The 13,646-nt window shown below is 51.4% G+C and overlaps 1 protein-coding gene across 1 annotated transcript in view; it reads left to right on the forward strand.

Moving 5' to 3' along the window:
• Nucleotides 1-11,819, forward strand: part of EHD2 (EH domain containing 2) — a 30,951-nt gene extending 19,132 nt beyond the window's left edge. Inside the window, exons 5-6 of the mRNA XM_024237667.3 lie at nucleotides 5,188-5,352; nucleotides 9,388-11,819. Of these exons, the coding sequence (XP_024093435.1) occupies nucleotides 5,188-5,352; nucleotides 9,388-9,939 (717 nt within the window). The 3' untranslated portion in view covers nucleotides 9,940-11,819. The remainder of the gene's footprint in view (nucleotides 1-5,187; nucleotides 5,353-9,387) is intronic.
• The last annotated feature ends 1,827 nt before the right edge of the window (nucleotides 11,820-13,646 follow it).

Raw genomic sequence — 13,646 nt, forward strand, 5'->3', positions numbered from 1 at the left:
GGAGGAAAAGAGGGGCTGGCGAGGGACTATTTTAGAGCGGTCTGAAGGAGAGGAAGGGGTGAGCCGAGTGGCGATTGGGTGGAAGAGCAGTCCATGCGGTAAGAACAGCATGTGCAAAGGCCCTGGGGCAGCCATGTACTTGATGTATTTGAACTGAGAGCCTAACGGGGCTGGAGACAGGGTGGTGGTGGAGGGTGGAAGAGATGAAGATTTAGAACCAGTCAGGGACCACCAATGTTCTCAGCATTCTAAATCTGCGATTCTTTAAAATATATATATATATATGTGTATATATATGTGTGTATATATGTGTATATATGTGTGTATATATGTGTATATATGTGTATATATGTATATATGTATATATATATGTGTGTGTATATATATATATATGTATTTTTTTTTTTTTTTCAGATGGAGTCTGTCTCTGTCACCCAGGCTGGAGAGCAGTGGCATGATCTTGGCTCACTGCAACCTCTGCCTCCCAGGTTAAAGTGATTCTTGTGCCTCAGCTTTCTGAGTAGCTGGGACTACAGGCAGATGCCACCACACCCTGCTAATTTTTGTATTTTTGGTAGAGATGGGGGTCTCACCATGTTGGCCAGGCTGGTCTCGAACTCCTGACCTCAGGTGATCCACTGGCCTCGGCCTCCCAAAGTGTTGGGATTATAGGCGTGAGCCACTGCACCTGGCCTAAAAGAATTTTTTAACAAGTCTTTTTTATTGAACATTTAAGACCATCTCATGGAAAGGCATTCATACTTTATCAGACATGATTCTCCCACACGTCACCCCACCAGCTCACAGGGCCTCTTTCCTAGAGGCAACCCCCATAAGTAGTTTCTTGTGTCTCTTTCAAGATATACTGCATTTTATAAAAGCATTTATTTATTCTTTTTTTTTTTTTTTTTTTTTTTTGAGACTGAGTCTCACTCTGTTGCCCAGGCTGGTGCAATGGCACGATCTCAGCTCACTGCAACCTCCACCTCCCAGGTTCAAGTGATCCTCCTGCCTCAGCCTCCCATGTAGCTTGGATTATAGGTGTGCACCATCATGCCCTGCTAATTTTTGTATTTTTAGTAGAGACGGCGTTTCACCATGTTGTCCAGGCTGGTCTCTAACTCCTGACCTCAGGTGATTGGCCCACTTCGGCCTCCCAAAGTGCTGGGATTACAGGCATGAGCCACCGCGCCTGGCCTATTCATTCATTTTTTTAGAGACAAAGGCTCGCTCTGTCACCCAGGCTGGAGTGCAGTGGCGACATCATAGCTCACTGCAGTCTCAAACCTCTGGACTCAAGTGATCCTCCCTCCTCAGCCCCCGCAATTCGCTGAGACTGTAGGCGCGCACGAATTGCCTATAGTTTTAAAAATTTTTGTAGAGGCCAAGTCTTGCTATGTTGCCCAAGCTGGTCTCGAACTCCTTTCTTCAAGTGATCCTCCCCACTTGGCCTCCCAAAGTGCTGGGATTATAGGCATGAGCAATATTTAATTTTTGAGCTTCCTATAAAATATAGACGTACCAATATTCATTATTCTGCTCTCCTTGTTTATTTTTCGATAATTTATAAGATTGTGGACTGGACGTGGTGGATCACGCCTGTAATCCCAGCACTTTGGGAGGCTGAGGCGGGCGGATCATCTGAGATCGGGAGTTCGAGACCAGCCTGACCAACATGGAGAAACCCCATCTCTACTAAAAATATAAAATTAGCTGGGAATGGTGGTACATGCCTGTAATCCCAGCTACTCAGGAGGCTGAGGCAGGAGAATCGCTTGAACCCAGGAGGCAGAGGTTGCAGTGAGACAAGACTGCGCCATTGCACTCCAGCCTGGGCAATAAGAGTAAAACTCCATCTCAAAAAACAAAACAAAACAAAACAAAAGATGGTGTTTCAAAGGTTCTCAAGTTTGTTGGTTTATTCCACAAATATTTCCTGAGTGCTTTCTGTACACATTGTACTGGTGCTGGAGATGGAGGGAACAGAGAAGTTTCCAGCCCTTCTGGGGCGCTTTTTTTTTTTTCTTTCTTTCTCTCCTTTTTTTTGAGACAGTGTCTTGCTCTGTCACCCAGGCTGGAGTGCAGTGGAGTGATCGTGGCTTACTGTAGCCTTGACGTCCCCGGCTCCAGTGATCCTTCCATCTCAGCCTCTTGAGAAGGTTAATAAATCAAGTCATTAGGCCGGGCACGGTGGTTCACACCTGTAATCTCAGCATTTTGGAAGGCTGAAGTGGGTGGATCACGAGGTCAAAAGATCAAGACCATCCTGACCAACATGGTGGAACCCAGTCTCTACTAAAAATACAAAAATTAGCGTGGTGGTGGGCGCCTGTAGTCCCAGCCACTTGGGAGGCTGAGGCAGGAGAATGGCGTGAACCTGGGAGGCGGAGGTTGCAATGAGCCGAGACTGAGCCACTGCACTCCAGCCTGGGGGACAGAGCAAGACTCTGTCTCAAAAAATAAAAAATAACAAATAAATAAACAAATAAATCAAGTCATTATTTGTACCACTGCACTCCAGCCTGGGTGACAGAGCAAGACTCTGTCTCAAAAAAAAAAAAAAAAAAAAAAAAAAAAATCCACTGTCCATTTGGGAGAAAATAAGAGTGAAGAAAGCAAAAAGTGAATAACATCTTAGTATTGTTATTAAAATAATTTTGACCATAGGAACACCCGAAAGCATCCTGAGGACCCCTGGGTTTCCCTGGACCACACTTTGTGAATTGCTGCTGTAGGGCCTTGTTGGCTTCGGTAGAAATTTTGAACTTGAATAAGCAAATCGAGAGTTATGAGCAGCATCCCCTGGACTCATGTTCCTTCCTGAAAAATGCCCTCTCGGGCCACTGCTGCATGGAGGAAGGGTTACTGGGGCAGCGTGGGGAGCTGGGAGACCTGTCCGTCCACTTGGGTATCTCCCCAGGCAAGAGAGGATGACTCTTGAATGGACATGGTGGCCACTGAGGTGGAGAGAAATGAGAAGTAGGGGAGAGGCTGGGCGTGGTGGCGGGTGCCTGTAGTCCCAGCTACTCAGGAGGCTGAGGTGGGAGGATGGATTGAGCTGGGAAGGTGGAGGTTGCACTGAGCCGAGATTGTGCCACTGCACTCCAGCCTGGGGGACACAGCCAGACCCTGTCTGAAAAAAAAAAAAAAGAAAAGAAAAGAAAAGTAGGGGAGAGAGGGAGAGACATAGGAGGAGGCAAAAAGGACTCATTGATAGGTTGGATGTGGCTACTAAACAGGAAGAAGAATCAAATATCAAATCAATAATGATTTCAAGAGTTGGGTACCGTGGCTTCCGCCTGTAATCCAGCACTTTGGGAGGCTGAGGCAGGCAGATCATTTGAGGTCAGGAGTTTGAGACCAGCCTGGCCAACATGGTGAAAACCCCTCTCTACTAAAAATACAAAAATTAGTGGTGGTGGGCACCTGTAATCCCAGCTACTTGGGAGGCAGAGGCAGGAGGATCGCTTGAACCCAGGAAGTGGAGGTTGCAGTGAGCCAAGATCATGCCATTGCACTCCACCCTGAGCAACAGAGTGAGACTCCATCTCAAAAAGAAAAAAAAAGTGATTTCTAGAGCCGGACAGGGTGGCTCCCGCCTGTCATCCCAGCACTTTGGGAGGCTGAGGCGGATGGATCACTTGAGGTCAGGGGTTCGAGACCAGTCTGGCCAACATGGTGAGACCCAGTCTCTACTAAACATAAAAAATTGGCCAGGCATGGTGGCACGTGCCTGTAATCCCAGCTACTCGGGAGGCCAAGGCAGGAGGATTGCTTGAACCCGGAGGTGGAGGTTGCAGTGAGCCGAGGTTGCGCCACTGTACTCCAGCCTGGGTGACAGAGTGAGTGAGACTCCATCTCAAAAAAATAAATAAATAAAAATAATTTCTAGATTTCTGGCCTCAGCTGGGAAGGCAGGGCTGGGGATGCCCTTTCCAGAGATGGGCACAGCTGAGGGCGACACAGCTCTGGGGGCTAGGCTCAAATTCCACTTAGGGCATCCTGGGATGGAGCTGTCCAGGAATGTTGACAAGGCAATTAGCTCTGAGTCCTGAGCTGGAGGGAGAGGCTTAGGCTGGTATGCAGATTTGGGAGTGGACCTCTTGGAGGGATGTTTAAAACTGGGAGGGACTGAGCTCACTTAGTTAGCAGAGAGGAGGAGCCCAGGGTGAGCCTCAGCAGGAGGAGGCCATGGGACTCACAGTGTGGCGCCTCCACCTGCAGCACCTGTAACTCGTCAGAAATGCAAATTCTCATCTGGACAGTGGCTCTTGCCTGTAATCCCAGCTACTTGAGAGGCTGAGGTGGGAGGATCCCTTGAGCCCAGGAATTTGAGGCTGCAGTAAGTTATGATCGCACCACTGCACTCCTGGCTGGGTGATAGAGCGAGACGCCTGTCTCCAAAAAAAAAGAAAAAAAAAAAAAGCAGGCCGGGTGCGGTGGCCCATGCTTGTAATCCCAGCACTTTGGGAGGCCACGGCGGGTGGATCACCTGAGATTAGGAGTTCAAGACCAGCCTGGCCAACATGGAGAAACCCCGTTTCTATTAAAAATACAAAAAAATTATCTGGGTGTAGTGGCGCACACCTGTTAATCCCAGCTACTTGGGAGGCTGAGGCAGAAGAATTGCTTGAACCCAGGAGCTGGAGGTTGCAGTGAGCTGATTGCACCACTGCACTCCAGCCTGGGCAACAGAGCGAGACTCTGTCTTGAAAAAAAAAAAAAAAAAAAAAGACTGGGCACGGTGGCTCACACCTGTAATCCCAGCACTTTGGGAGGCCAAGGTGGGCGGATCACGAGGTCAGGAGTTTGAGACCAGCCTGACCAGCATGGTGAAACCCCATCTTTACTAAAAATACAAAAATTAGCTGGGCATAGTGGCGCATGCCTGTAATCCCAGCTACTCAGGAGCCTGAGACAGGAGAATTGCTTGAAGCCGGGAGGCGGAGGTTGCAGTGAGCCAAGATCGTGCCACTGCACTCCAGCCTCGGTGACAGAGCGAGACTCCATCTCAAAGAAAAAAAAAAAAAAAAAGAGAGAGAGAGGAAAGAAATAAAAGAAATGCAAATTCTCATGCCCCAGCCCAGACCAAGTGAATCACAATCTCGGAGTGGGGCCGGCAGCCTGTGTTTTAACAAGCCCCCTGGTGGACACTGATGCACGCTGAGGTGAGAACCCTTCCCACAGGTTCACGCTTACATCATCAGCTACCTGAAGAAGGAGATGCCCTCTGTGTTTGGGAAGGAGAACAAGAAGAAGCAGCTGATCCTCAAACTGCCCGTCATCTTTGCGAAGATTCAGCTGGAACATCACATCTCCCCTGGGGACTTTCCTGATTGCCAGAAAATGCAGGTGAGAAGCTGCCCAGGAGGGAGTGTTGGGGGTGGATGATGGGAAGGTTGGTTTCTGGGAGCTCTGAGATGGGACCTCAAAAGCCGGAGGGATGGATGGCAGGTTCTGGAAAGCGCCTCCCTCAAATAGTTCTGTGGGAGCATGGTTTTATGAGTCAGGCCAGAGGAGTGAAGAGAAAACCCAAAATAACAGTGGCTAAATTAAGATAGAGAGTTTTTCTTTCTTTCCTCCATAAAAAGTCCCAGAAAGTGGTCCAGGACTGGTTTGGTGCTTTACAGAGCCAGGGATCTAGTCCCCCTCTGTCTTATTTCTCTTCCATGCCTGGCCTCCAGGCCCAAGAAACTTCATGGTACAAAAGGGCTGTGAAGGGTCCAGCCATTGTGTCTGTGTTCCAGCCAGCAAGAGGTTGGGAAGGGGAAGAAAAGTGTAGTCTCTTTAAGAATGCTGTTTATTTTATTTTCATTTATTTATTTATTTGAGACTTAAATGTTTATATTTGTAAAATATAAATATTTAAAATATACACAGCTGGGTGCAGTGGCTCACGCCTGTAATCCCAGCACTGTGGGAAGCCGAGGCGGGTGGATCACCTGAGGTCAGGAGTTCGAGACCAGCCTGGCCAACATGGTGAAACCCCGTCTGTACTAAAAATACAAAAATTAGCTGGGCATGGTGTTGTGCACCTGTAGTCCCAGCTACTGGGCAGGCTGAGGCAGGAGAATCCCTTGAACCTGGGAGGCAGAGATTGCAGTGAGCTGAGATTGCACCACTGCAATCCAGCCTGTGTGACCGAGTGAGATTCTGTCTCAATAAATAATAATAAATAAATAAATAAAATAAAATATATACGTTTAAAAATTTATTTATATATTTTTTAGAGATTTATTTATATATTTTTCAGAGACTCTGTTGTCCAGGCTGGAAGTGCAATGGGGTGATCATAGCTCACTGTGTACTTGAACTCCTGGGCTCAAAGGTCCTTCTGCCTAGCCTCTAGAGTAGCTGGGACTATAGGCACATGCCACCATGCCTGGCTAACTTTTTTTTTTTTTTTTTTTTTTGAGACAGAGTCTCACTCTGTCACCCAGACTGAAGTGCAGAGGCGCGATCTTGGCTCACTGCAACCTCTGCCTCCCGGGTTCAAGCAGTTATCTCGCCTCAGGGCCTGCAGGCATGTGCCACCAATGTACAGATAATTTTTCATACTTTTAGTAGAGATGGGGTTTTGTCATATTGGCCAGGCTGGTCTCGAACTCCTGACCTCAAATGATCCTCCTGCCTTGGCCTCCCAAAGTGCTGGGATTACAGGCAGGAGCCACCATGCCTGGCCAAGAACACTTTCTAGAACAGAGCTATCCAGCAGTACGTTCTACAATGATGGAAATGTTTCATTCTGCACTGTCCAGTATGGTGGCCACTAGCCACATTAAAATGGAATGTTAAAGTGTATTTCTTTTTTCTTTTTTTTGAGATGGAGTCTTGCTCTGTTGCCCAGGCTGGAGTGCAGTGGAAAGATCTTGACTCACTGCAACCTCTGTCTCCTGGGTTCAAGCAATTCGCCTACCTCAGCCTCCCAAGTAGCTGAGATTACAGGCGTCCGCCACCACGCCCAGCTAATTTTGTATTTTTAGTAGAGATGGGTTTTCACCATGTTGTCCAGGCTGGTCTCGAACTCCTGACTTCAGGTGATCCTCCCGCCTTGGCCTCCCAGAGTGCTGGGATTATAGGTGTGAGCCACTGCGCCCGGCCTGTATTTCATTTTAATTAATGTAAATAAGCACATGTGGCTAGTGGCTGCCATACTGGACAGGCTAACAGCAGAAGCTGCACATGCAACCTGTGCTTGCCTCAGTGACCTGAACTTAGTCATACCCTGGCTGCCAGGGAATCCAGGTTGCAACCTAGGATCCCCAACCCTTCAGAGTCGTGATCAGCTGGCCTCTCTGCCTTGGCTCAGGAAATTCACATAGGGTTGTGAAAGGAATCCAGTTTCGCAGAGACTGTCCTGGTGTAGTCTGGGCCACTTAGAGTTGCCCGTGTGAGAAGCAGCGTGACGCCAAGCCCCCCCCCCACACCCCAAAATGACTTCTTCGGTGGGGAGGGGGCGGTCCCAGGAACCCCTGATGATCTGATCATCTCAAATCTCACCTCCAAATTTGGCAGCCAGCCACTCAGTCCTTTCTGTGTGGTGTGGTAGCACTGTGACAGGAATTGAGCTTTCTTAACTTTCTTTTTTCTCTCCCCTCTGCACGCTTTTTTGTTTTGAGACAGGGTCTTGCTCTGTCACCCAGGCTGGTGTATAGTGTGGTGCCATCTTGGCTCACTGCAACCTCCGTCTCCTGGGGTTCAAGAGATTCTCCTGTCTCAGCCTCCCAAAGTAGTTCGGACTGCAGGCATGCACCACCACACCTGGCTAATTTTTAATTTTTTTTTTTTTTTTAGAAATAGGGTTTTGAGGCCAGGTGCAGTGGCTCATGCCTGTAATCCCAGCACTTTGGGAGGCCGAGGTGGGCAGGTTGCCTGAGGTCAGGAGTTCAAGACCAGCCTGGCCAACATGGCGAAACCCCATCTCTACTAAAAATAGGAAAATCAGCTGGGCGTGGTGGTGGGCGCCTGTAATCCCAGCTACTTGGGAGTCTGAGCCAGGAGAATTGCTTGAACCCATGAGACGGAGGTTGCAGTGAGCCGAGATCGCGCCATTGCACTCCAGCCTGGGTGACAGAGCGAAACTCGTGAAAAAAAAAAAAAAAAAAAAAAAGAAAGAAAGAAAAGAAATAGGGTTTTGCCATGTTGTCCAGGCTGGTCTTGCACTCCTGGGCTCAAGTGATTCTCCCACCTCAGCCTCCCAAAGTGCTGGGATTACAGGTGTGAGCCACCCAAGCCTGCTGAGTTTTTTTTTAACTTTCAATGTTGTGCGTGCTGGCTGGGCAGCTGGAGTTGGGTAGAGGGCAGTTAGAGTTCTAGGCCGGTGTGGATGCTCTGAGAAAGCTATCCTTGATGCGAACATATTGAAATCCTTCTCTGCTAGCTGGCAAAGGACCACTGCTCTCACCCATCAGAGCGGCCCCAACCTCCCCACCCTCCAGTAATTCTGGGGCACAGGAGAAAGCCTCTGGGACCTTGTTGTCCAAGTATCTTCTCAGTGGTGGGTGCCTGAGCAGAACAGGTTGTTCAGATGTTCAAATACTTCTGCATGTGTCAGTAAAGAGCTGCCACCCTGGCTGGATGCAGTGGCTCACACCACCTGCAATCCCAGCACTTTGGGAGGTTGCGGTGGGAGGATGGCTTGAGCCCAGGAGTTCGAGACCAGCCTGGGGAACATAGCAAGACTTGGTCTCTACAAAAAATTTTTAAAACTAGTTGGGCGTAGTGGCGTGTGCCTGTAGTCCCAGCGAATTGCGGGGGCTGAGGAGGGAGGATCACAAACAAAAATTTAGCTGGGTGTGGTGGTGTGTGTGCCTGTGGTCCCAGCTACTTGGGAGACTGAGGCCAGAGGATCGTTTGAGGCTGGGAGTTGGAAGCTGCAGTGAGCTATGTTGGCGCCACTGCACTCTAGCCTAAGTGAAAGAGCGAGACCCTGTCAAAAAAACAAAACAAAACAAAACAAAACAAAACAAAAACGGCCAGGCGCAGTGGCTCATGCCTGTAATCCCAGCACTGGGAGGCTGAGGCGGGCGAATCATGAGGTCAGGAGTTCGAGACCAGCCTGGCCAACATGGTGAAACGCTGTCTCTACTAAAAATACAAAAATTAGCTGGGCATGGTGGTGCATGCCTGTAATCCCAGCTACTTGGGAGGCCGAGGCAGGAGAATCGCTTGAAACCGGAAGGCGGACGTTGCAGTGAGCTGAGATTGTGCCATTTGCACTCCAGCCTAGGCAACAAGAGCAAGACTCTGTCTCAAAACAAACAACAACAAAAAACCCCACAACAGCTGTTCCCCTGAGCTTCTCCAGTGTCCTGGCACCACCTTGCAGCCTGAGGGCCTCAGGGATGGCGCCGCTTGAATTCTGGGTGCCCCTGTCCCCCACCACAGGAGCTGCTGATGGCGCACGACTTCACCAAGTTTCACTCGCTGAAGCCGAAGCTGCTGGAGGCGCTGGACGAGATGCTGACTCACGACATCGCCAAGCTCATGCCCCTGCTGCGGCAGGAGGAGCTGGAGAGCACCGAGGTGGGCGTGCAGGGGGGCGCTTTTGAGGGCACCCACATGGGCCCGTTTGTGGAGCGGGGACCTGATGAGGCCATGGAGGACGGTGAGGAGGGCTCGGATGACGAGGCCGAGTGGGTGGTGACCAAGGACAAGTCCAAATACGACGAGATCTTCTACAACCTGGCGCCTGCCGACGGCAAGCTGAGCGGCTCCAAGGCCAAGACCTGGATGGTGGGGACCAAGCTCCCCAACTCGGTGCTGGGGCGCATCTGGAAGCTCAGCGACGTGGACCGCGATGGCATGCTGGATGATGAGGAGTTCGCGCTGGCCAGCCACCTCATCGAGGCCAAGCTGGAGGGCCACGGGCTGCCCACCAACCTGCCCCGTCGCCTGGTGCCACCCTCCAAGCGACGCCACAAGGGCTCTGCCGAGTGAGCCCGCCCCCCCCCCCCCATGGCCCTGCTGTAGCTCCCCAGCTCCAGTCAGCTGCACGCACACCCCTGCCCCGGCTCACACACGCCCTGCCTGCCCTCCCTGCCCAGCTGTAAGGACCGGGGGTCTCCCTCCCCACTACCGCCAGACACCCAGGTGGAAGCACTTAGAGGGGACCACGGGAGGGAGAAGGCTTCTCTGTCCGCCCTTCACACCTCCAGCCTCACGTTCACTTAGGCACATCACACAGACACTGGCACTCGCAGGCATCCATCCATCCGTCATTCATTCAAATATTTATTGAGCACCTACTATGTGCCCAGCCCTGTTCCAGGCACCGGGCATTACCATAGAGAACAAAATAGACAAATACATCTGCCCTCATGGAAGGTGACATTCCCAGGAGAGGGCACCTACACAGTCACGCAAACACACTAATTCCTGGCAGGACCCCAGCCCCTCCCCTGGGTGAGCAGCCCTGTGGTTGAAATGACTAACAGAGAAACAGAGCCCCTTCTGCTCCGCTTCCTCCTGCCCAGCCCGGCAACACCCTCAACCCACTCCATCACATCCTCAGGTCTCGGGACCATGGGGGGCTCAGAGGGGAGACACGCCTACTGCTTCCTCAGATGGGCCCCTATGCAGCCCCTCCCCTTGCTCGGGGAAAGCCCCCAGTTCTGCCCATACGCATTTATTTCCTTCTTTCCTTCCTTCTTTCCTTCCTTCCTTCTTTCCTTCCTTCTTTCCTTCCTTCCTTCCTTCTTTCCTTCCTTCCTTCCTTCTTTCCTTCCTTCCTTCCTTCTTTCCTTCCTTCCTTCTTTCCTTCCTTCTTCCTTCCTTCTTTCCTTCCTTCCTTCCTTCTTTCCTTCCTTCCTTCTTTCCTTCCTTCCTTCCTTCTTCCCTTCCTTCTTTCCTTCCTTCCTTCCTTCCTTCTTTCCTTCCTTCCTTCCTTTTTTTTGTTTTTGCCCCCAATTCTGTCCACACCCATTTCCTTCCTTCCTTTCTTTTCTTTTCTTTCTTTCTTTTTTTTTTTTTTTTTTTTATGGAATCTTGCTCTGTCGCCCAGGCTGGAGTGCAGCGGTGAGATCTCAGCTCACTGCAACCTCCACCTCCTGGGTTGAAGTGATTCTCATGCCTCAGCCTCCTGAGTAGCTGGGACTGCAGGCACGCGCCACCACGCCCAGCTAATTTTTGTATTTGAGTAGAGACGGGGTTTCACCATGTTGGCCAGGCTGGTCTCGAACTCCTCATCTCAGGTGATCTGCTCGCCTCGGCCTCCCAAAGTGCTGGGATTACAGGCATGAGCCATCGTGCCCGGCTTCACACCCATTTCTTTAAAAAGGATCCCGTAGCAGGCAGAAAAGCCCCTTCCATCCTGCTCTTCCGAGACTGTACCCCCTTGGAGGTATTTCCGTCCTCCACCCACGCGTCTGTGGCTGGAAATGCCCAGCCTGTTCCTGGCCCCCTGGAAGCCTCCCCACAGCTGGTGATCTGGACTTAAGGATTGCTGGGCCACCGCCTCTCTGCCCACCACCATTCCATATTTAAGTGGGGCCCCTACGTAGAAAGGCCCCGGGGCTTTATTTTAGTCTCCTTTTCAGGGATGTCGTGGGCGGGGGAGGGGGGTTCTTGGTGCTACAGCCCTCTCCCCACCCCTAAAGGGCCCCGACGCTGTTTGCTGCCTTCACCACGTATGAGTGCTTGACCCTGGCAGGGGACCCCATGGAAAAGATGGGGAAGAGCAAAATACATGGAGACGACGCACCCTCCAGGATGCTCGCTGGGATTCCCACGCCCACCATTGTCCCCCACCCCGTGGCTGGGAGGGGCCTCTGAACGGAACAGTGTCCCCACAGAGCGAATAAAGCCAAGGCTTCTTCCCATGTGGCAGTCAGGCTGGCTTGGGACAGGGATCGTCCGCCCTCCCCCAGGGAAGGAGAGACCTGGGCAGGATTTGGGGTGGGGGGAGGCCCCCTTCCGTGCTCTCAGGGGCGGGGTGGAGTCCGTGACTCAATGCAGAGAGGCCTGGTGACTCAGGCCTGGGCTGGGGGCCAGAACGGCATATTTTCCGAAGAAAAGTGACTCTGGGGCCCTCCCCCCGGGACATCCCTCCCTCCCACCTCCCGCGGCGGGGGCCTGGGAACCAAGCCCTGGGGCGCGCGCGGGGGGTGTGTGTGTGTGTGTGTGTGTGTGTGTGTGTGTGTGTGTATGTGTGTGTGTGTGTATGTGTGTATTCGGGCACCAAGTGCTCTCCCAGCTCCCGCCCTGCCCGGCATGTGCCCTTGCACAAACTGGGCACATAACTCCCGACGCTTAACACCAGGAACACACTGGTTTCTGGTTGAGGAGGTGGTGACCTTGCCCACACGGGCTGCCAGGAGTGTGCGCACGCTCACGACCCGGGGACTCTTGGCCAGAGCTAGGCAGCGCACCGTGAGCGCCGAGTCCCGCGCACTCACACCCAGGCCACACCCACGGCGTCCCGGGACACGCTGGCCGCGCACTCATCCCGCCCACGCGGGCCCAGTTTCGCGGCTCGCGGCGCCCCCTGGCGGACGCTCAGGAAACAGACAGGCTGTGGTCGCCAAAATCCCTGCCCACGTGATCCGGCGCTCAGGTCTCGGGGCTGCGATCCAGGGCCTGTCACCTTTCCAACGCTCTGCGCAAGGATCCAGTTGAGTTTCGCTGTGTGACCATGCGTGTGTCGCCTGACCTCTCTGTGCCTTTTTCCTTTATGAGTCCAGAGTGGCTTTTATAAGGCCTGGATTCCTTTGATTTGATTGTTTTGTTTTTGAGACAGGGTCTTGCTCTGTCACCCAGGCTGGAGTGCAATGGTGCAATCACGGCTCACCGCACCCTCCAACTCCCAGGCTCAAGCGATCCTCCCACCTCAGCCTCCCGAGTACCTGGGACTACAGGCGCACACCATCACGCCTGGCTAATTTTTAAATTTTTGGCAGACACAGGCTCTCACTATGTTGCCCAGGCTGGTCTTGAATTCCTGGGCTCAAGCGATCCTCCTGCATCGGCCTCCCAAAGTGCTGGGATTGCAGGCGTGAATCACCACGCCCTGCCATGGATCCTTTTGAATGGCTGCCAGGGCCCAAGAGCCTCTGAGCTTCCTTCCTTATTTGTAAATAGCAAAGATGAGTTGATTCTAAGATGAAGCCTCAGAGGGCAAGGCAGTAACAATAGCTGACACTCAGATGCCAGACGCAGCCTTAAGCGCTTTACATATGTTTAATCTTCTGCATGATTTGAGGCAGATGTACCGTTATCATCTTTGTTTTACAGATGAGGAAACTGAGGCACAGCGAAGTAGCATGCTCAAGATGAATGATTCTGAGTCTGCACTTCTAGGGTCCTAAAAGTGTATGTTTCTAACATTCCTCTAATGTTCTGTGCTTCCAACTTTGATATTCCGAAAGTTACTTGATTTCTAAGATCCTAGGATTGGAACATTTGAGAGGACAAAACTTCTGAGATTGGAATGTGTGTTGTGCAGAATCTGCCACTGACGGTTCTGACTTTCTAAGAAAACGAGATTAAAAAATAATCAGGCCGAGCATGGTGGCTCACATCTGTGATCCTAGCACTTTCGGAGGCTGAGGAGGGGAGAATCACTTGAGCCCAGGGGTTCAAGACCAGCCTGGACAACATAGTGAGACCTTTGTCTCTTAAAAAAAAAAAAAAATCAGTTTGGACCGGGA

The sequence above is a fragment of the Pongo abelii genome, chromosome 20 (assembly GCF_028885655.2).
Source record: "Pongo abelii isolate AG06213 chromosome 20, NHGRI_mPonAbe1-v2.0_pri, whole genome shotgun sequence".
In the NCBI taxonomy this organism is placed as follows: domain Eukaryota; kingdom Metazoa; phylum Chordata; class Mammalia; order Primates; family Hominidae; genus Pongo; species Pongo abelii.